Raw genomic sequence first — 19,130 nt, forward strand, 5'->3', positions numbered from 1 at the left:
AAAAGTACTTTTGAAAATTTATGATCTTAGAGTCTATGGAGTGCATAAACAAGGAATATTTAATATAACTTTTTTTGGTAGGGGGGGGGGGGGGGCTTATTGCAGTTGTAAGTAAAAAACAAACACTCTTCCCTTTTTAAACTGTATGCCATAACAACATATGCGTTGAACATTTCTGAGAGGATTAATAGATTACAGGAATGCACTGCCGCATTCACTGATACTGAGAAATAATGGCCTGTGGTTAGTTACTGGTGATTTGTATCCGTCTACAGACAGGTTTGGCAGACGCACATCATGCCTCATTGAAATACTGCGAGTGATACAAGGTCAGAACCTCAATGATTCATGAAGAAAAGCGTAGACAGTGGGTGAAGGCTGCCACTTTAAAACCTGTGGGCCAGGGCTGCCACTGGATTAACTAAATGAAAAGTACTTGGGAATAATACAATGGCCCATTCTCATTCAGTATAATCCTTGCAGGTATTGCAAGCAGTTTCATATGACTCGGCAGCAAAAAGGCAACTACAAGCACCTCTCTGAAGAAGTGTTTTGGCCATAGGTTAAAACAGAATACAAATGTCAACTGTAAGTAATCTGACTTTTATTATCTTTCTATATTTTTATTATACTGCGCTACATAAGTGGCAATTGGACCTCGTCTGTAAAAGCTACAAGATTCTTAGAGGTATTTTTAGTGCAGCTCTTATCAAGCTGTGATATTAAAAAGGTGTTTCTGATTATTTGCATTTGTGTTCCTGCATGTATCAAAGCTTATTGTTTCAGTTTTTTTCTCTATACAAACAAAACAGTTGCAAAGTTGAGCCTTCTGTTCTTTCTTTTATGTGTAGCCAATTCACTGAAACAGTGTGTTCGGTGAGACTATCAGCTGTGCGACATTGTTATTGTTTCTGTCATAATTAAATCAGGTTCTAATGGAAGCTTAATAAAGCTTTAAAAAGCCTTACGGGGAATAGAGCAAACAATTTTCCCCCCACGTTGGTGTTTTTTTGTTTTTTGGCTATTTTACAACTCAATCTATACCAGGGATGTCAAACTTACATTTTAGATTGTAGGCCACATACACCCCACTTTGATTGGCCTGGAAGAGTGAAACTCCCCTTTCTGTCGGTCTAAAGAAGTTTAACTACACATTTAATCTCTGAGTTATCTTTGTTTGCTACATGATAAAGATACGCTGCTGTAGTAAGTGAGAGAAATTTGTCAGCTCTTTGTGCTTAAATTGTGAGAAATACATGTGCAAAATTACAGAAAAGCATCTAGCAGCTCATTGGCCGGACTGTGCTGTCATTATAAAGCAGAAAATGTTTGTTAAGTCACAGAAAATGTTGTTTTTACTGTCGACAAATTTGGAAAAAACAGACATTTCAATAGTAGATAGTGAAAAAACTGTTGTTTAACTACTTTAGTGTAACATGAGGGATGTCTTTATCAGGAGGAAAAATATGAAACGTCTGAAAATACAGTTAAGATTTAAAATGTATGCACTCCTTCACATTTTCCAAAGTCAGCCAATGGACCAGAGTGGAATCTTTATTGGCCCCCAAACTACACGTTTGACACCCCTGGTCTTTATCAACAACCGCAAAAAATATGTGCTATATATATGGTGTCGCTGCTTTGACCCATCATTATAAATACTACTAATGCATCATGGAAAAAACCCAACATGTTGCAAGTTAAGTCTAAAATACACTGTGGGCTTCGTTTTTTGATTGTAGTCCCCACCAACCTCTTGCGATTGGATGCTCCTGGTTGAACAGAAGAATGTAAGGAACACTCTCTTTTTTTTTTTTGCTGTAAAAGAACCAAGAAATTTAGCATTTAGCATTTTTTTAACAAACAATGTTAGTACAGATTTTGTAGTGCTCTTTTTTTTCCACCCAGTTGCTCTCCATGCTCCTTGATGCTTCTCCAGTGACGCAGATGAATGCACAGCAGGGAGCATTTCCCCCTGTATCTCAGTGAGAGTGTTTTTCTCTGGCAGATAAATGTCCGAGTTACAACCATGGATGCAGAGCTGGAGTTTGCCATCCTGCCCAGCACAACTGGCAAACAGCTTTTTGACCAGGTATGCCGTGCAAGTACAGTCAAAGACATCATCTGACTTGCAAAAGCACGACTTTGATTGTGTTTCTTCATGTATTTAGATAGTGAAGACAATCGGGCTGAGGGAGACGTGGTTCTTTGGGCTTCAATATAAGGACAGCAAAGGCTTCTCCACCTGGCTCAAGCTGAACAAGAGGGTGAGGTGAACGAGATGTAAATTTTTTCCACTGTGTCATATTGTGAGGCTAATTATTAGCTACTTATTCATCCCTCTGCTTGTAAAAAATCAATAAATCAGGTGACTACTCAAGATGTGAAGCGGGACAACCCTTTGTTGATCAAGTTCAGGGCCAAGTTTTACCCCGAGGACGTCGCCGAAGAGCTGATCCAAGAGGCAACTCAGCGGCTCTTTTTTCTGCAGGTTGGAGATGAGTACATTTACAAAACCCCCGGCTTTTGAAAGGAAGGTTATGTAAATTTGCACCAAAAATTGCAATGATGAGCATTCCTAGTCATTCTAATTCATATGGAACCATTTGTTTTTTCCATTAAGACGACTCACACCTGTCAGTTTATTGCAAATGGCAAATTTACTGAAACATAAGAAATATTTGCATTTAGATATAAAAAAAAACAATAGGAATCATACACATTTCAGTAAAAAGAAACAGCAGGTTTTGCATTGTTTCCATAAGAGAGTGCTTGCCTTGGAAAGTGTGCATTCGGGTGCACTAGTTAAAGACAAGAATACACAGGATTTCTTTCTGTGTATTTACACATTAATACTGCCATCCTTGTCCTACTATGAAATGGGTTATTCGTGAGTTTTTGTTCTCTATTTTAGGTAAAGGAGAGCATCTTAAATGATGATATATACTGTCCACCTGAGACTGCGGTGCTCTTTGCCTCATACGCTGTTCAGGTCAAGCTCGGAGACTACAGGGACGATTATCACGTACCGGGATATCTCGCAAAAGAGAAGCTGCTGCCACAGAGGTAGTACATCCTGTGAATATTAGCATTAGCCAGAGTTCACCTTAATTTCGAGTTTCTGCGACCTTAACTCTAACTGGCGTACCTACTCTACTGACTGAACCAGGGTTTTGGAGCAGCACAAGCTGAACAAGAGTCAGTGGGAGGAAAGAATCCAGGTGTGGCATAAAGAGCATAAAGGGATACTCAGGTACTACAGTTTTACTGCAAAAAAACAAAACAAAACAAAAGGTTTGAATACACTTTTTTTGCACTCTGGTGTTTTGTTCATAATGATACTTTCTTCCACACAGAGAAGATGCAATGTTAGAGTACCTGAAGATAGCACAGGATCTGGAGATGTATGGGGTCAACTATTTCAACATCAAGAACAAGAAAGGCTCAGAGCTGTGGTTAGGGGTGGACGCACTGGGGCTAAACATCTATGACAAAAAGGACAAGTGAGTTTATAATTCATAAATGCCTCTGAGACATTTACATACGTCACCGTCTGTTAATCTTGCTGTTCACTGGTCCATCACAACCACTGGCATTCATGGTGGCCAGATGACTTTGCTTTTATTCTACAGACACCTTTTTTTTTTTTCATTTGAATGAAATGAGCTACTTTTTGTCGATTTTTCTATCCATATAATCAAGTGCCTGAAAAAGGCTCTACCATGTATTTTGGTTTTTGTTTGATTATCAAATTCTATCATGCTAATATGTTAAAGTGATTGTGAAGATATTTGCATGCTGATGTTAGTGCTAAAGTCACAGAGCTCCTATCAGCAGGCAATCAGCTTCCGTCTGTTTTGTATTTTCAACATGCTAACATCTGTTACATTTCCTGTACACCACAGTATAATGAAAAACCACACACCATTTTTTTTTTGCAGGCTGACTCCAAAGATTGGCTTTCCCTGGAGTGAGATCAGAAATATTTCCTTCAACGACAAGAAATTTGTCATCAAGCCCATCGACAGGAAAGCTCCGGTATGCGAAACGGTATCGTTAACGGTGGCAACATCGCCTTCCATGAAGCTAAACTAAAATCTGGCAACAACCTCTCTGTTCAGCTTGATGGTGTGCTTATCGTAACTCACTTCGTAGATGCTCATGGACGGTATTAAGTAGTCTTTCCTTGTGTACCAGTGAGGGTACATAATATGTTAGTATTCAAACATAGGCTTTTTTCATGATAATTCGCTGTGACTGTAAACAGGAGGTGTGAGCGAATCCCATCTTTTTATTACTGCCAAAATAAAAAATTTGCAAACGCATAAATTACAGCAAGTAGTGTAATGAGCTTCTGCTTGATCTCATTTACAAACATGAGTTTAGACCCTCAGTCCAATTTGCCTTCTGACTGCATGCAGAGACTTGGAAAGTGCCCAAGAGTTTAGAAAAACTAATGCTTTCCTCAAAAACAAAACTATCCTTTTTGAATATTTAAACCCATCCTTGATGGTAAAATGGATTTGATGTGCTAGGGGCCTATCACAAACCAATCCTTGGACATTCAACGATTGCTGCGTTCTGTTTGCTATAGGACTTTGTCTTCTATGTACCTCGTCTTCGCATCAACAAACGCATCCTGGCATTGTGCATGGGGAATCATGACCTGTACATGCGCAGACGCAAGCCCGACACCATCGAGGTGCAGCAGATGAAGGCCCAAGCTCGTGAGGAGAAGAACAAGCGACAAATGGAGAGGTAAGAAAGTGGTGGTGGTGATGGTGGTGGTGTTGGGGGGTGGGGGGTGGGGAGTGAATAATGAAAGTTTATTTTTACAGTTTACAGTGTGTTCTCTCTGCTTTAAGAAAGGACTGTCAGGAGATGATGTTTTTTTTTTTTGGATGTGTATTTATGCACAATTCTCCTGTCAGGGCTCTGCTCGAGAGTGAGAAAAAAAAGCGAGAAAATGCTGAGAAGGAAACAGAGAAGATTGCTCGGGAGACCATGGAGCTGATGGAGAGATTGAGACAGATTGAGGAACAGACAAAGCGAGCTCAAGATGGTCTGACGACTTTCTGAATGCAAATATTTCTTAACTTTGGTTTTATTTTTCTGTTAAAAAAAGAAAAAAACACTGAAGCATGGCTGTGCGAATTTAAACATTATATATTTTGTGATTGTAAAGCTTAAACGGGCATGTTTGGGTGTGCTGGGACAGATGTGTGTTGGATGTGTCTGTGTGAACGTGCTCGTTTGTTTCAGAGCTGGAGGAGCAAACTCGTAGGGCGCTTGAGTTAGAGAAGGAAAGAAAAATTGCTCTGGAGGAGGCTGAGCGCCTGGACAAAGACCGCAGAGCTGCAGTAGAGGCTAAAGCAGCCCTGCTGCACCACTCTGAGACCCAGATCAAAAATCAGGAAAACCTGGTACAACTGCACACAGCAGCCTTTTATTCATTTTCAGTCAAATTCACAGAATCATATATTGACGAACCTACATACTGATTCAATCCGTGAAGCTAGGAAAGAGATTGTTTTATAAAATCTGATTTTTAATTTCAATTTCAGTTAAATGCAAAGTGCATGCAAGCATACGTCCTCTCCTACACATTGCACTAAAAGAGCACAATGACCTAATACCAGGAGGGCTCTTAACTCTCTGTCCATTCCTAACCATTGTTGTATAGGCCACTGAGCTGGCAGACCTTACTTCTAAGATCTCTCAGCTGGAAGATGCAAAGAAGAAAAAGGATGAAGAGGCGAAAAGATGGCAGAAAAGGGTGAGGGTAAATCAAAGAATCATGAGAGAAATCAAGAAGGGCTTCAAGCTTATACACATATCTGTCAACAGACCTGAGTACAAAAGACAAATACAGTGTTACCCACGTCACTGCGTTATCATATACAGTATATCTATCTATTTCTCTATCTAGCTATAAATGCTATACTGCAAATACTATAATGTAATTGCATGAAACACGAAAACATGAAACAGATAATCCAAACCATAAACTGTACATCATCATAGTTCTTTATTTATTCTGCTAAGGTCTGGCTTCTTTGATCACCTAAGAGCTTCTATGAAAAACCTTTTAAACTAGCTGTGAGTCCACATAGTCTACTATCACATAGCACCCATGCCTTAATACTAAAAATATGTTGCTATGTTTATAACATAAATGATTTACAGTATAAATCATTTATAGTTTATACTGTTTATAAATCATTTATACCAGATGTGTAGGTATTAATTTATTTGTTGATTTAATGTTGCAAAAACACCAACATAGATGTCAAATAGTCGAAGTGTTTTGTGTTTGATGAGGGAATCTGAAGCATTAACAATTCAGTCATTACCCCTATATATCATTAATAAAAATAATCATAAATGTCAAGAAAAATAATAAATAGATGTCATGGTCAGCTATTTCAGTGATTGTACATCCATAAGGCCTTTTTAAAGAATGGGACTCCCATGTTAGTTATATTATAATAGTGAATAATTACATCAATTATTCAGTTACTTTTAATGTAACATCCAACCCAAGCACTTCAGTACGAGTCATATCTGTTAACAGGCAGTGATGGTAGAAGCTGATTTGGAGCAAACAAAAGAAGAGCTGAAGACTAAACTCATGGGTGTCCACATCCAGGATTCGGTCCATTCTAACATCCTCGACCACGATGAGACGGATGAGAGCAGCGCAGAAGCGAGCGCTGAGCTGACTTCTCCAGGGATGGTCCGAGATCGCAGCGAGGAGGAAAGAGTCACAGAGGCCCAGAAGAACCAGAGACTACAGAAAAACCTAAAGGTGAGGTCAGCTGAACACAGTCAAATGTCTGTCTAGTAACACATCACCTAGTCTGGTCAGAGGTCCTATTCAGCTACAGGTTAGCAGTCATGGATTGTTTAAGGGAGCGGACAAATTATTCACAAAATACCCTCGATTTTTGTTGTTGTTGTTGTTGTTTTTAATTGAAAAGCTTTAGGTTCTCTGAATAATATTCTGTAAATTAGAAACCACTCAAGCTGAATGCTGAGACTAATGTGACAATGAGTAAATGGCCAGTTCCTGCAAAATGAGTCTGGATTAAAATGAGCCCATTCTACCAATGTGGGAACAATTCACACAAACACACACATGCAATCAATTCTAATACCCTTTGCATTAATTAGTAAATCCAAATGTTACAGTTTTTCTTGTTGACACAACAGGATTTGAAGTCTTTCAAAGCCCTTTGTCCTCTGCACAACCTAAAGCATTTCTCATTCTTTGTTACCGTTTGCAAATTTTAGCACATTTAAGTGTTTAATATTTTCTCAGTTTAATGTCTTTACTCTCAAATATGCTGGTATTATGTAATGGTGTATGTACACAGTGTTAGACATCACATTCAGAGCAGTCCTACTGAACAGTCAAAATCTGCCCCAAAATAAACATATTTACAGAGCATATGCACAACAGAGAGCATGGTCGCAGTGTGGGACCATGCACGGACTGCTCAGATGAAGATTTTAGGAGGGAAACAGATTGCCCAAAGAAAAGGAAGAGGAGTAAAAGGGTGTGACAGTGAAGAAAGGGGAAGACAACAGTGCATGTGAAGACGCAGAGACATGCAGGTGGCCATCCTCCTGTTAGACTGCATGTGAGCAGTTATTACAGTTTAGTAGTTTTTAATTAGTTTTTATAATTTCGTTTTGACATTCTATTTTAGTTCAGTTTTGTTTCAGTTAGTTTCCACAAGGGGGTTTCAGGTTAGTTTTTACAGGTTGAAAATGTTTAGTTTTAGGCTTGATGGATGCTCAATCATCCAGGTAAGTAAATCCCAAAAGGTTGATTCTGAATAGAATAGAATAGAATAGAATGTCTTTATTGTCATTGTCACAGGTACAATGAAAGTGGTCTCCGATCAGTGCACCATCCATAAAATTAAAATTAAATAAAAACAATAAAGATTAAAAAAAAAAAACTTAAAGTGCTAATAAGAATAATATAGCAGTTTGAACAAACAATTCCCGTACATTCAAACACACATACCTCACTCAGTGCATAAACCATATAAGCTGCATAATGACCATTATTTTGTAGCAACATTAAGACATCTTATGGCAGTTATGTAAAAGCTGTGTTAGAGTCTGTCTGTCCTTACATTGATTGTTCTGTACCGTCTGCCACAGGGCAACAGTTCAAACAGGCAGTGGCCATAGTGAGTAGTGAATAGTATCTCTTGTAATGTTCTGGGCTTTTTTTAAGACAGACAGCTGTGTAGGTCTTCCAGCGTGGGGAGAGGGCAGCCAGTGATCCTTTGGGCGGTGTTAATGACCCTCTGGAGTCCTTTTCTCTGAGCCACTGTGCAGCCAGTGTACCAGGTGCATATGCAGTAGGTTAGTATGCTTTCAATGGAGGCTCTGTAGAAGGACACCAGCAGTCTCTGTTTGATGTAATTCCTTCTGAGAATTCTCAGGAAGTGCAGTCTGTACTGGGCCTTTTTCAGCAACTCATAGGTGTTCACACTCCTGGAAGGGTTCTCCTCTATATTAACTCCCAAGAAGCGAAAGTCTGCCACCCTCTCCACACAGTTAATGATTAGTGGTGTTCATCTGGATGTAGTGTTTTCAGTGGGAGAAACGTTTCGTCACTCATGCAAGTGACTTCTTCAGTCATCTGATTGCAGGTTTCCCCAATCTTATAAACAGTACATTTGCACAATGAGTGACCAGCCCACTGAATGAACGATGGGCTGTGAGGTCAGTTCCTTGATTATTAATATGCAAATTGTCATGACCATTGATCAACAGCCACTGATCAAAGCCCACTGATCAAAACCCATGAGATCCATTCACAGAGAGTTGGGGAATGGCTCCAGTCACAGCATTGTACAATGGTGAAATATGTACCCTTAGGCCCTCTCCTCGATTCAGAGATGGTCTTTCTCTTTTCACATAAATGGCCTCATTGAGTCTGCGCTAAAACCAGCGTTCCTCCCTGTCCAAGATGTGTACGCTCAGAGTGTCCACTGGCCTGTAGGTGTAAATAGACTGTAGAGTCCTGGCCTGACGAGGTAGCTCTTCTGTGTTGTGCCAGCCGCTTCGCCAGATGTTGTTTGGTTTCCCCGATGTATAAATCCTGGCAATCCTCCTGGCACTTAACAGCGTACACTATGTTACTCTGTTTGTGTCGGGGGACCCGATCCTTGGGCTGGAACAGTTTTTGGTGGAGCAGGTTTTGGGGTTTAAAAGCCACGGAAACGCTGTTTTTAGAAAAAATGCGTCTCAGCCATTTCGATACTCCTGACGCATGGACACGTACAGGAACATTAAGGGTGTTCACTTTTGGCAGCTTATGAGCAATGATCACTCAGCTTTGATCTGATGTTGTTTATCAATGGACATGACAGTTTGCATATTAATAATCAAGGAACTGACCTCATTGTTCATTCATTCGGTGCTAGTTTCAGTCATTGTGCAAATGTACTGTTTATAAGGCTGGAGAAACCTGCAGTCAGCTGAGACTGAAGAAGTCACTTGGACAAGTGATGAAACGTTTCTCCCTCTGAAAACGCTACGTCCAGATGAACAAAATCAACCTTTCAGGATGTTTAGTTTTAGTTTAGTTTGAATTCGTTTCAGTGTTACTTTTAGCTTTTGTAGTTATTATTTTATAAAAGCATGAGGCTGTCACGATCCTGGGTCTTATGACCCAGTGTTTTGAGTTTTAGTTCTTTTGATGTTTATAGTGTTTGTTTAAGCTTATTAGGTTTCTTATGTTCATTTGCTTACTAGCCCCCCTTGTGTTTTCAACCCCTGTGAAGTCTCCCTTGCCCTTCGTGTGTTGCATGTCTGTGTGTCTTATGTTGTCATGTCTGCCTCTCATGTTTCCTGTTTTATTTTGAAGAGATCTTGTGTTCCTGTGTTCATCGTGTTTAGTTTTACTCTTCCACTGTGACATCGTTATGTTCATGTGTGTCAGCTGTCCCCCATGTGTTCCCACTTCTCTCATTAGCCTCCTGTGTGTATTTAGTCTGTGCGTTCTCATTCAGTCTTTGTCGGATCGTCTGTGTTGTTCCCATGTCAAGTCCTGCGTTCAGGTTTTCATATATATATAGATATGCGCTTAGAGTTTTGTTTGTTTTTCTGCCAGGGTTTTTCATAGTTCGTGCTTCCTTTCTAGTTTACCCAGTTTAGGTTATTGCTTAGTTTGCATTGTTTTTGCCCTTTTATTTTGTACTGTTCTGTCTGCCTTAATAAACAGCTCATCAGTTAAGTTTGAGTTTTAGAATGTCTGCACCTGGGTCCACTCTTCACACTCCACGCAGTTTGCCTCGGCAAACTGTGACAGAGGCAGAGGCAAGATATAGCAATAAAACCATACATTTTTGAATACATACATTTATTTTATTTTAGTTAATTTTACAAGTTTTACAAAATAACTTCTGTTAGTTTTTATTTTCATTCTAACTTCCATCAAATATTTTTCACATCTAGTTTTAGTTTCTACTTAACCAACTATAACCTTGCAATGGACAGCTTTAGAGGTGAGGTCACTGGGACTCTGTGACCGAAACAAGCGGCTGTAGTGTAGCACAGAGTGTGCCGATTATTGTTTATTTGCTTTTTAGTCTTAATAGTTCGTTTTTTTTGCACATTTTATTTTGTTTTTTTTATGTTTTTTCTTTACTGCATCGCAATATGTTGAGTGGCCATTGCATTGTGTGCCTCCAAAATAAACACTTTGTTCCTCTCATTATATGCAAAGTGCTCCTTTGCTTTACAAAACACAATGTAAAATCATATGCATCTCAAACCATCAGTATTTCCTTTGATACACAGCGCTCAATGTCAGTGTAGGACAAGACTGGAAGGATACGAGTACACTGTCATTATCGTAGAATATCAGCAATTGCTTTACCACTTTGGTGTCATGTTAAAGTTACTTGCCCTGTTGCTCTATTTGTTGACACAACTTTGGATTCTGAAGCATGAAAATAAGCTTTTAAGCAAGTTATGGCTTTTGTAGTTTAACTAATTTGTGTATCAGCAGTGTTGGGGAGTAACGGAATACATGTACCGCCGTTACGTATTTAAAATACAAAATATGAGTAACTGTATTCCGTTACAGTTACCGTTTAAAAAGGTGGTATTTAGAATACAGTTACTTTGTTGAAATAAATGGATTACACGGTGGTACTTCCCTGTTTCATATTGTCGCGGGTCAGGCCTGTTTGGGTTTTGTTTGACAGCTACGTTCTGTTGTTCCAGGCGGCAGCGTTACGGTTGCCATGGTTACAGGGTGACGCTCTCTCTCTGCGTGTTTCCTGGGTGAGAGAGCGCCTGTTGTTGTTGTGCTAAGCTAATAGGCAGAATGCTACCGGTATAGCTCTAAAGAATGTAGCATCATAGGCAGTGTAGTCCGTGCTGCAGGGAGAATGGACTGCCATACCCGTTATGTGTCTGTGAGCGAGGGAGGGAGAAAAAGAAAAAGTACGAGCTGTCATCGAGCAAAAACGGGAGCTGGAAGCATGTAAATATAATAATAACCACTGCAGCCAAGAAGAGTGCCTGACGAGCCCAGTTGTAAGTAAGCTATTAAGACTGGACTGTACACCGTGTTCGTGTTTTCCTCCAAAAACAATAAGTTCTGTTGGAGCAGCTTTTCAACGCCTCTCTCTGTCTCTCGCAAGCAAAGTTGACCCAGACAACAAAGTAAAGCTATTTTTCGGCTACGAGCCCGACACAGAACCCACCTTATTAGCCAGAGGTCCCTTTACTACGGTTCGGAGCCGCGGACCTTCAGTAACAGTAATAAATCACAGCAATAGTACATTCACGTAGTTGTAAACAGCATGATAATATATTAAGTAATCCAAAGTATTCAGAATACGTTACTCTCATTGAGTAACGTAACGGAATACGTTACAGAATACATTTTGGGGCATGTATTCTGTAATCTGTAATGGAATACATTTTAAAAGTAACCTTCCCAACACTGTGTATCAGTTATAATATTTTCAAACATGTTTCAAGAAATGTGTGAAAGCGATTGTGAAAAACTGCAAACTTGTAAGTGCCACTTGGTGAATATTCAATTCAATACAGGTTTATTTATATTGACCCAAATCACAATTTTATATTGTGAGATCAAGACCCTGCAATAATACAGAAAATAGAGAAAACACCATCAATCGTACAACTCCTGGCGACAGTGGGAAGGAAAAACTCCCTTTAAAGAGGAAGAAACCTCCAGCAGAACCAGGCTCTGGGAGGGGCGGGGCCATCTGCAGCTGCAAGTTGTTGGTTAGGGGTAGGGGACAACACAAAGACAAGATGTGGAAGAGAGCCAGAGATTAATAATAACTAATGAGTAAACGCAGAGTGGTGTGAAAGCACACACAGAGAGAGAAAGTTGAGTGAAGAAAAAACACTGATTGCATCATGAGAACTCCCCAGGGCCTACACCCATGGCAGCATGACTAAGCGAGGATTCATGGCCACCCGATCCAGCTCCAACTATTAACTTTGTGAAAAAACGAATTCTAATCTGTTATTAAATTTGTATTGGTGTTACATACTTTGTCGTAAGTGGCTGAGTTACATTTTTAGAGATTATTTATTTGACATTTAACAGTGGGACCACACCTCAAACCGTCCCTTTCCAGCAGCGAATGCATACCTGTCCGCCGCAGTCATTTTTTTTCTCGTTTCCATGTTCCACCTTCCCTTCCGAATTCTCTCTTAGTCATGCATTTCGATAGACATCAAGCCAATCCTCAGTGAGCCTCATCCTCTAGTGTAGATTGTTGTTCTTCACCTAGCCGTCATGTTCATTTTAAATAACCATTGCAATCTCGTTTGGGGTTGTGAACTCTTACCTACTCCGCCAACCAGCTGATTGTTCTTTCCTACAGTCTGAAAATCGCATCTTTAGTTCCTGCTGTCCTGTTGTGCTGTCACAAACATTTAAACTAGTTTGTTAAATCTTCTGTACATTTTGTTGACACATTCGTATGGAGATTTTGACTCTGCTGTAAAGACGGGCCACATAATTACTGCCACAAATTGTGTTTCACCAGAGCTAAGTGCACTTTACATAATTAAACATTGGTGGGTCGGTACATTATCATTCTTTTGTTTTTATTCAAGTTGCAAATTCCGTCTGTGCCCCTATCTCACAGACGTGACGAGAATTGATGCTGCATAGACAACGCAACACAAAAATAGACTTTATAACCGGGCACAATGGAGTGTTTTTTAGATGGGATTGAGGGGGAGTCTAGGGGAGTGGGGTAAGGCTTGTGAATAGTCTTGTACTTTCAGGTAAGAGGATTTTATTCACTTTGTGTTTGTGTTCTTTTTTCCCCCCCAGTTCCTGAGCACCGAACTGGCTCGAGCTGTAGACGAGAGCAAAAAGACCCCCAATGACCTGATCCACGCTGAGAATGTGAGGGCGGGCCGTGACAAATACAAGACCCTGCGTCAGATTCGTCAGGGCAACACCAAACAACGCATTGATGAGTTTGAGTCCATGTGAGCGGGAGTGCTGTCGGCTGGCTCAGCCTGCAGGAGAGACTAAGTTCGGATGAGCTGGACACACACAGAGATTTTAGAAGTGTAGGGGAAACATTATCACGTTAATCGTAAATTAAGCTTAAGAATGACAGTTTGAACCCGAAAACAAATTATATTATAGACAATGTTGACGATTTCTTTAGTAAGTAAGTCAGTGAGAATGTAGCAGCTGTTCTTCTAGATGCATTTTTAATTTTGCACACACCCACATTCCCACTTCTCATTTATAAACAGGTTTGCTGTTGCCCTTATCAGTCTGATTACATCCTACTGCACTTCCAATATGTCCTATTGAAAACCTTATTAATGTTGATTAATTGAAGCAGTGACATTTAAGGCAAATGTTTTTATTCTAGCAAAATGTGAAATCATATTTTCTTTATCTTGGAAATAGAAGTAAAAAATAAAATAGAGAGAGACACAACTGATGTGGGTTGGGTGCATTATTTTCCACATGAGCAATATTGGGTGTCTAATGAGTAAATCTGCTGCTGGTTATCAGTTTTAAATGCATGTTTGTGTAATATAATGTGATACAGGCAAAGTTAACTTGCCACTGTGGAGCAGGGATGTGGCTGAGGGGGGCTTAAATTCAACTGGCCCTGTCAATGAAAACAAGGGTAGAAATGAACCTTTTTGGTATAAATGCACCTTTGTAAGCATATTTATAAAAAAAAAAAACCCAAAAAACTTTATTTGATGATTTTGATTTTTATGATATGAGAAATGAAAACAAATTGCTGTAAAAATAACAATTTTACGACATAATTTTACAGTATTTCAAAAAATACAGTAATAATCTGTAAACAGCAATGCATTCTGGGAGCTTGGATAAAGTCTATACTGTAAAATTCCATATTTACAGATTTAAAATAGTCGTGAGAATTTTCAGCAATGCGTGGAGGGATTTCTAGTGGTGGTAAGTGACTTATTTAGTTCATTTGTTATTTTAATATTTCACTCTTTGTGTTTAGCAGCTTTAAATTCGACATTTTTGAAAGTAATGTTATATCACCGCTCATTGTCTGCTAACAAGGTTAAGATTAGCTTGATTGTTGCTGATGTAATCATAAGTGAATACAGAGGAGCTGTTGGCACTGATACACAAATCAGGAATTTAGTTTATGGTTAAATTAATAAAAGTTGATGTGCTCAGCAAGTAATACTAAACCTTTTCATTATATTTATTTTAACAGCATCTTTAGGTTTTTACATAATTGTCCTGTAAAACAAATACAGCATCATCCTGTAAAAAAAAAAACTACAGGGCAGGCAACCCTGCCAATATTTTTACTCTAAATTTTACATGGTTTGTCTTACAGTGTTCATTAAGTCTTTTACTCTGCAAAGAGGAACTTAAAAAAAAGATGAGTGCACAGATTTTTTTTTATTTCGCCAACTCAGTACAATAAACCATATTTCTGATTAAAACCAGACAGAATTTTCTTGTCTTGTCCTGCAAAGCACAACATTTTTGATAGGATTTTCTCATTTCCCATGTGCCCACCCATGTGCCCTCCCTCTTGTGTCACCCCATTAAAAAAAGGGTCTGCCCAACTTCTTCTCCTCCTGCAATCCAAAAAGGAAGCTTTCCACAAACACCCCAACCCAATCCAGACCTTTTCTATATACTGGGTAAAATTAATTTGCAGTCCCCAGCTCCTGTCGTGTGCTGAGTCATCACAAGCTATCCAAAAATAAATAGTTGAAAACACTGCGTGACTACCTATCAGAGCCTCCACTGACCACCCCATTCTTTTTAGTTGTTATTTTAATATGCTTTAAACCAGCGGTCCCCAACCTTTTTTGCGCCACGGAAAATTTATTCATAACACACGTGAAAAGACCAAGGAAAACAGAGTAAACAATAAAAACGATAACAAAATAACGCTGAAAACCGATAAAAACCCTGAAAACTATACATTTCACACCTGAGCCTCAACTCTCGCGGCCCGGTACCAAACGACTCACGGACCGGTACCGGTCCGAGGCCCGGGGGTTGGGGACCGCTGGTTTAAACCAAGGGCGTAGATTTGGCATGGACGGAAGGGACATGTCCCCACCAATATCCAGCGATTATTGAATTGTCCCTACCAATAATTTGATCTCTTTGAGTAAAGAAAAACAAACCCGATAGAAATTTAAAAAAAAAAACGATCTGTCAGGGTCTCATTCAGCCAGCGGTGCAGAAAGAGTTAAATTACGTTCTCTACTGGAGTCCTACGTCATGTGACAAATATGGCCAATGTGATTGGCTGTGCCTTTCAGGGAGCTCTGTTTAGTTTTAGCAGCGGCAAGCCTGCGCTGCGAGGAGGAGAGGAGGATGGCAGCAAAAAGGAAGAACCTGGATATAAAAAAGTATTTTGCAAACTAACTGCACAACATGCAGCACTTTTAGTTATCTCAGTCTCCCAGAGTAGCATTTCTAATTTTGATTGAAACTGTCAGAGAAAACAGCAGCCTCGAGCAATCCAGGATACTAGTTTACAGAGGCTGTTAGAATTATATGTCTAACGTTAAAATGTTGGTGACACAATAATTTCATCCTAGTGGTACTGACATATTCATAGGGTTAATTTTTGAGACAAAATATTATGAGGTAATTATGATTTTGCAAATATTCCACCTTGTAGTGCAGTTTGCACAAATTGTTTTAAAAATGCACTCAACCTACAAACATTACTGATGAGTCAAGATCTGCACAAATTTACAGAAACACTGAAGCAGCTACCAATTTTATTCTTATTGTCATGTATGTCCTATTTGTCAGGGGACAGAAGAACCAACACAAAGCTCAGAGAGTAATGGTGATACAAGATCACAGGTGGAATTGGATGATGACTTGATGGTTCATGACTGTATTTGAAGCACATGTGTGACTGCATGTATTTGGAATGTCTCACTGTTATTTATCAGGTGACAGAGGCAGCTCTGCCATGTTGTAGCTCGGACAGAGGTGAAGAGGCGAGGTCACAGGTGACTGACTGATGTTTTGGTGCTATAGATTAACTAGTATTTATTATCATGACAATTGTTAGGCTGCTGATGTAAATTGATTCATTAGTGTATATTTGACGAAGAATCTGAATTGACATGTCTCACTTTTTATATGGCACGAATCAATGTGTTATTTTATCAGGTGGCAATATGTCCTAGTGCAGTCAGGGGGGAAGAGCCAGGGCCAAAGGTGAGGCAAAGCAAGCACATAATAATACTTTTAATCTGAGGATAAAACGCATGTACTGAGGCTGAAAGAAACTTCAGTGCTCTCAGAAGACCAAAAAGATGGCTAAGGCAAACAATGACTCAAATGAGTTTAAACAATGCTGCTGTATGTCCACCAGGAGAGACTGGACAGTATAGATGTAAAACAAATGTGCCAGCAGTTTATCTCAGCTAACGAGAGGAGAAGGCATATGTTTGGCGGCTTCACATAGTGGACATTGAGTTGTTGTGTGGGTCACCAGTAGTCCATGTCTGTTGCTGTAACAGTAGCTCATATTTAGAATAAAAAATCCCAGCTCACTGATTTGATCGGAGCAATATTGCCTAAAATGTTGCATAATTTTGCTGAGAGATCTTTTACTCTGTGGTAATCTTAGATGGACAAAAACCACCAGGTCATTCAGTGTTCCCTTAGTGCTAATGTATAAGAGATGTTGGTGTAGTATAACTGAAGTAATGATGTTAAGTCCTTCAAGTCATATTCTTTTATTGTCATGACTGTATTTGAAGCTATTTTTATTTTTGTATGATACCTGATTTATATGGAATATGGCTGAAGTAAACTAACAAGTCTAAAATACTTAGTCAGTCATTTGTTTAATAGTAATTTAACATTATATAATTCACATATATGAATTGTAATTTTAAATGCTTTAAAAGCATGTAGAATAGCATATGTAGGCAAGTATAATTCTCCCCCCCTTTTTTTTTTTTTATCAAGAAGCAAAGACAAAAAGGAAAAAAAAAGAAACAGGGCAGGGTTCGGTGGTTGAATCATCCGTCCCCACCAATGCCAAAACCAAATCTACACCCTTGGTTTAAACACATCAATGATTGTGCAGTCTGGTTTGTTCTTAACTTGACTGTCTGTGTGAATCAGACCGACAAACACCAGCAAGCTTATATAAGTCTAAGTAGGAAAACAAACTACTGCACAGAGTGCTTGCAGAGAAACCCGACGCTGAGCCTGAGCCACACATGAAACGTACTAATACATGTAATGATTAATCGCGGCATTGCTCTTGAGACGCCATTAGATTTGCACGTAAAATAGTGAGAGGCATGCAGCTGGGTTTTAACCCTTAAGAACCCAGACCTATTTCTACTTTCATGAAAATTACAGGGGTTGTAAGTTATATCAAATGAATCATATATAACAGCGGTCCCCAACCCCCGGGCCTCGGACCGATACCGGGCCGCGAGAGTTGAGGCTCAGGTGTGAAATGTATGGTTTTCAGGGTTTTTATCGGTTTTCAGCGTTATTTTGTTATCGTTTTGATCGTTAACTCGGTTTTCCTGGGTCTTTTCACGTGTGTTATGAATAAATCTTCTTTTTTTTGGTACCGGTACTAGTTTTATTTTGTTGTATTTATCCGCGACACATTAAAGGCCGGTCCGTGAAAATATTGTCGGGCATAAACCGGTCCGTGGCGCATAAAAGGTTGGGGACCGCTGATATATAACACATTTCTGAAGTTTTTTTTGTAATAGCTCCACCCACTGCCCCAGATCTGAAATGTCACATATGCGTCACATTGAGCATACAAGGTACATTTGTTCCATATTTAGAAAGTAATTCTGTAAACACTTCCTTGCTTTTAAAAACAGAATTTCCTTTTTATTTTTAAATTCTTAACATGGATAATGATGGTAACACTTCTTGGTTTACCTCAACAAGCTTCTTGGGGGAAAAAAAAAAAAAAATCAGCCCAATGTTGGAGGTACAACTCGAACTCTCTTGGGTGGTGGAGGTGGTGATGAGATGTTCTGTGATGTGGCAACTTCTGCCTGGAAGCTTCTTTGTTTCAGTGGCTTTTGGACACCAAGTAGCTTGCAGTCACGACGGTAAATCAACCATGCGTTGACAACACCGAGCATGATGGTTTGCCAGAACATGTAGAGATACCACCTCCGTGACTTCATGTGGTACTTGTACCTTGCAATGCAGGCGTCAAGCAGGTCAATACCTCCCATGAATGTGTTGTACTCCTTCACAATGTGTGGCCTTTTGACCTCAACAAATGCCTTGCCCGATTTGCTCCAGCGACGGACTGTATCTTGAGGCTCAGTTGCACAACAGGATGAGATGAGGGTAACAGATTTGTTGTCATACCACTTCACAATAACCATGCTCTCCTCCTCATTCACCCTGGCATCAACAGATCCTCTGCCTCTCTGGGCAAGACTTTTTTCATCTTCAAGCTGCCAACCTGCTAAGCGATTTCCACGAAGTGTTCCTACAAAGTAGATCTGTCGCTGAAGAAGTGTGAGCAGTGGGGCTGAGGAGAAGAAGTTATCAGCAAAAACTTTGTAGTTTTGCTCAGCTGGCAGAGTTTCACACA

The 19,130-nt window shown here is 39.6% G+C and overlaps 1 protein-coding gene across 2 annotated transcripts; it reads left to right on the forward strand.

The window, feature by feature from the left end:
* The first annotated feature begins 483 nt into the window (after positions 1-483).
* LOC102797197 (moesin a-like) lies at positions 484-13,987 on the forward strand. Of its 2 annotated transcripts, XM_035910027.2 has the most exons (15): positions 484-588; positions 1,743-1,790; positions 2,009-2,092; positions 2,172-2,267; positions 2,369-2,491; positions 2,915-3,066; positions 3,170-3,253; positions 3,357-3,503; positions 3,942-4,038; positions 4,595-4,758; positions 4,932-5,062; positions 5,263-5,423; positions 5,684-5,776; positions 6,575-6,808; positions 13,361-13,987. In XM_035910027.2, the coding sequence occupies exons 1-15, from the start codon at positions 580-582 to the stop codon at positions 13,523-13,525; spliced, it is 1,788 nt and encodes a 595-aa protein (XP_035765920.2). In that variant the 5' UTR covers positions 484-579; the 3' UTR covers positions 13,526-13,987. The 2 variants fall into 2 exon arrangements, with proteins under 2 accessions (XP_035765920.2, XP_035765922.2); XM_035910029.2 differs by lacking the exon at positions 1,743-1,790 and having other exon boundaries at positions 490-588.
* Positions 13,988-19,130: the final 5,143 nt, after the last annotated feature.

Source organism: Neolamprologus brichardi, chromosome 2 (genome assembly GCF_056152115.1).
Source record: "Neolamprologus brichardi isolate AB-2024 chromosome 2, ASM5615211v1, whole genome shotgun sequence".
Taxonomy (NCBI): Eukaryota; Metazoa; Chordata; class Actinopteri; order Cichliformes; family Cichlidae; genus Neolamprologus; species Neolamprologus brichardi.

Coding starts and splice junctions, on each gene's coding strand:
- LOC102797197 (XM_035910027.2), top strand. Junction 4,039..4,594: donor CCATCGACAGGAAAGCTCCG/GTATGCGAAACG, acceptor TGTTTGCTATAG/GACTTTGTCTTCTATGTACC. Junction 5,424..5,683: donor TCAAAAATCAGGAAAACCTG/GTACAACTGCAC, acceptor ATTGTTGTATAG/GCCACTGAGCTGGCAGACCT.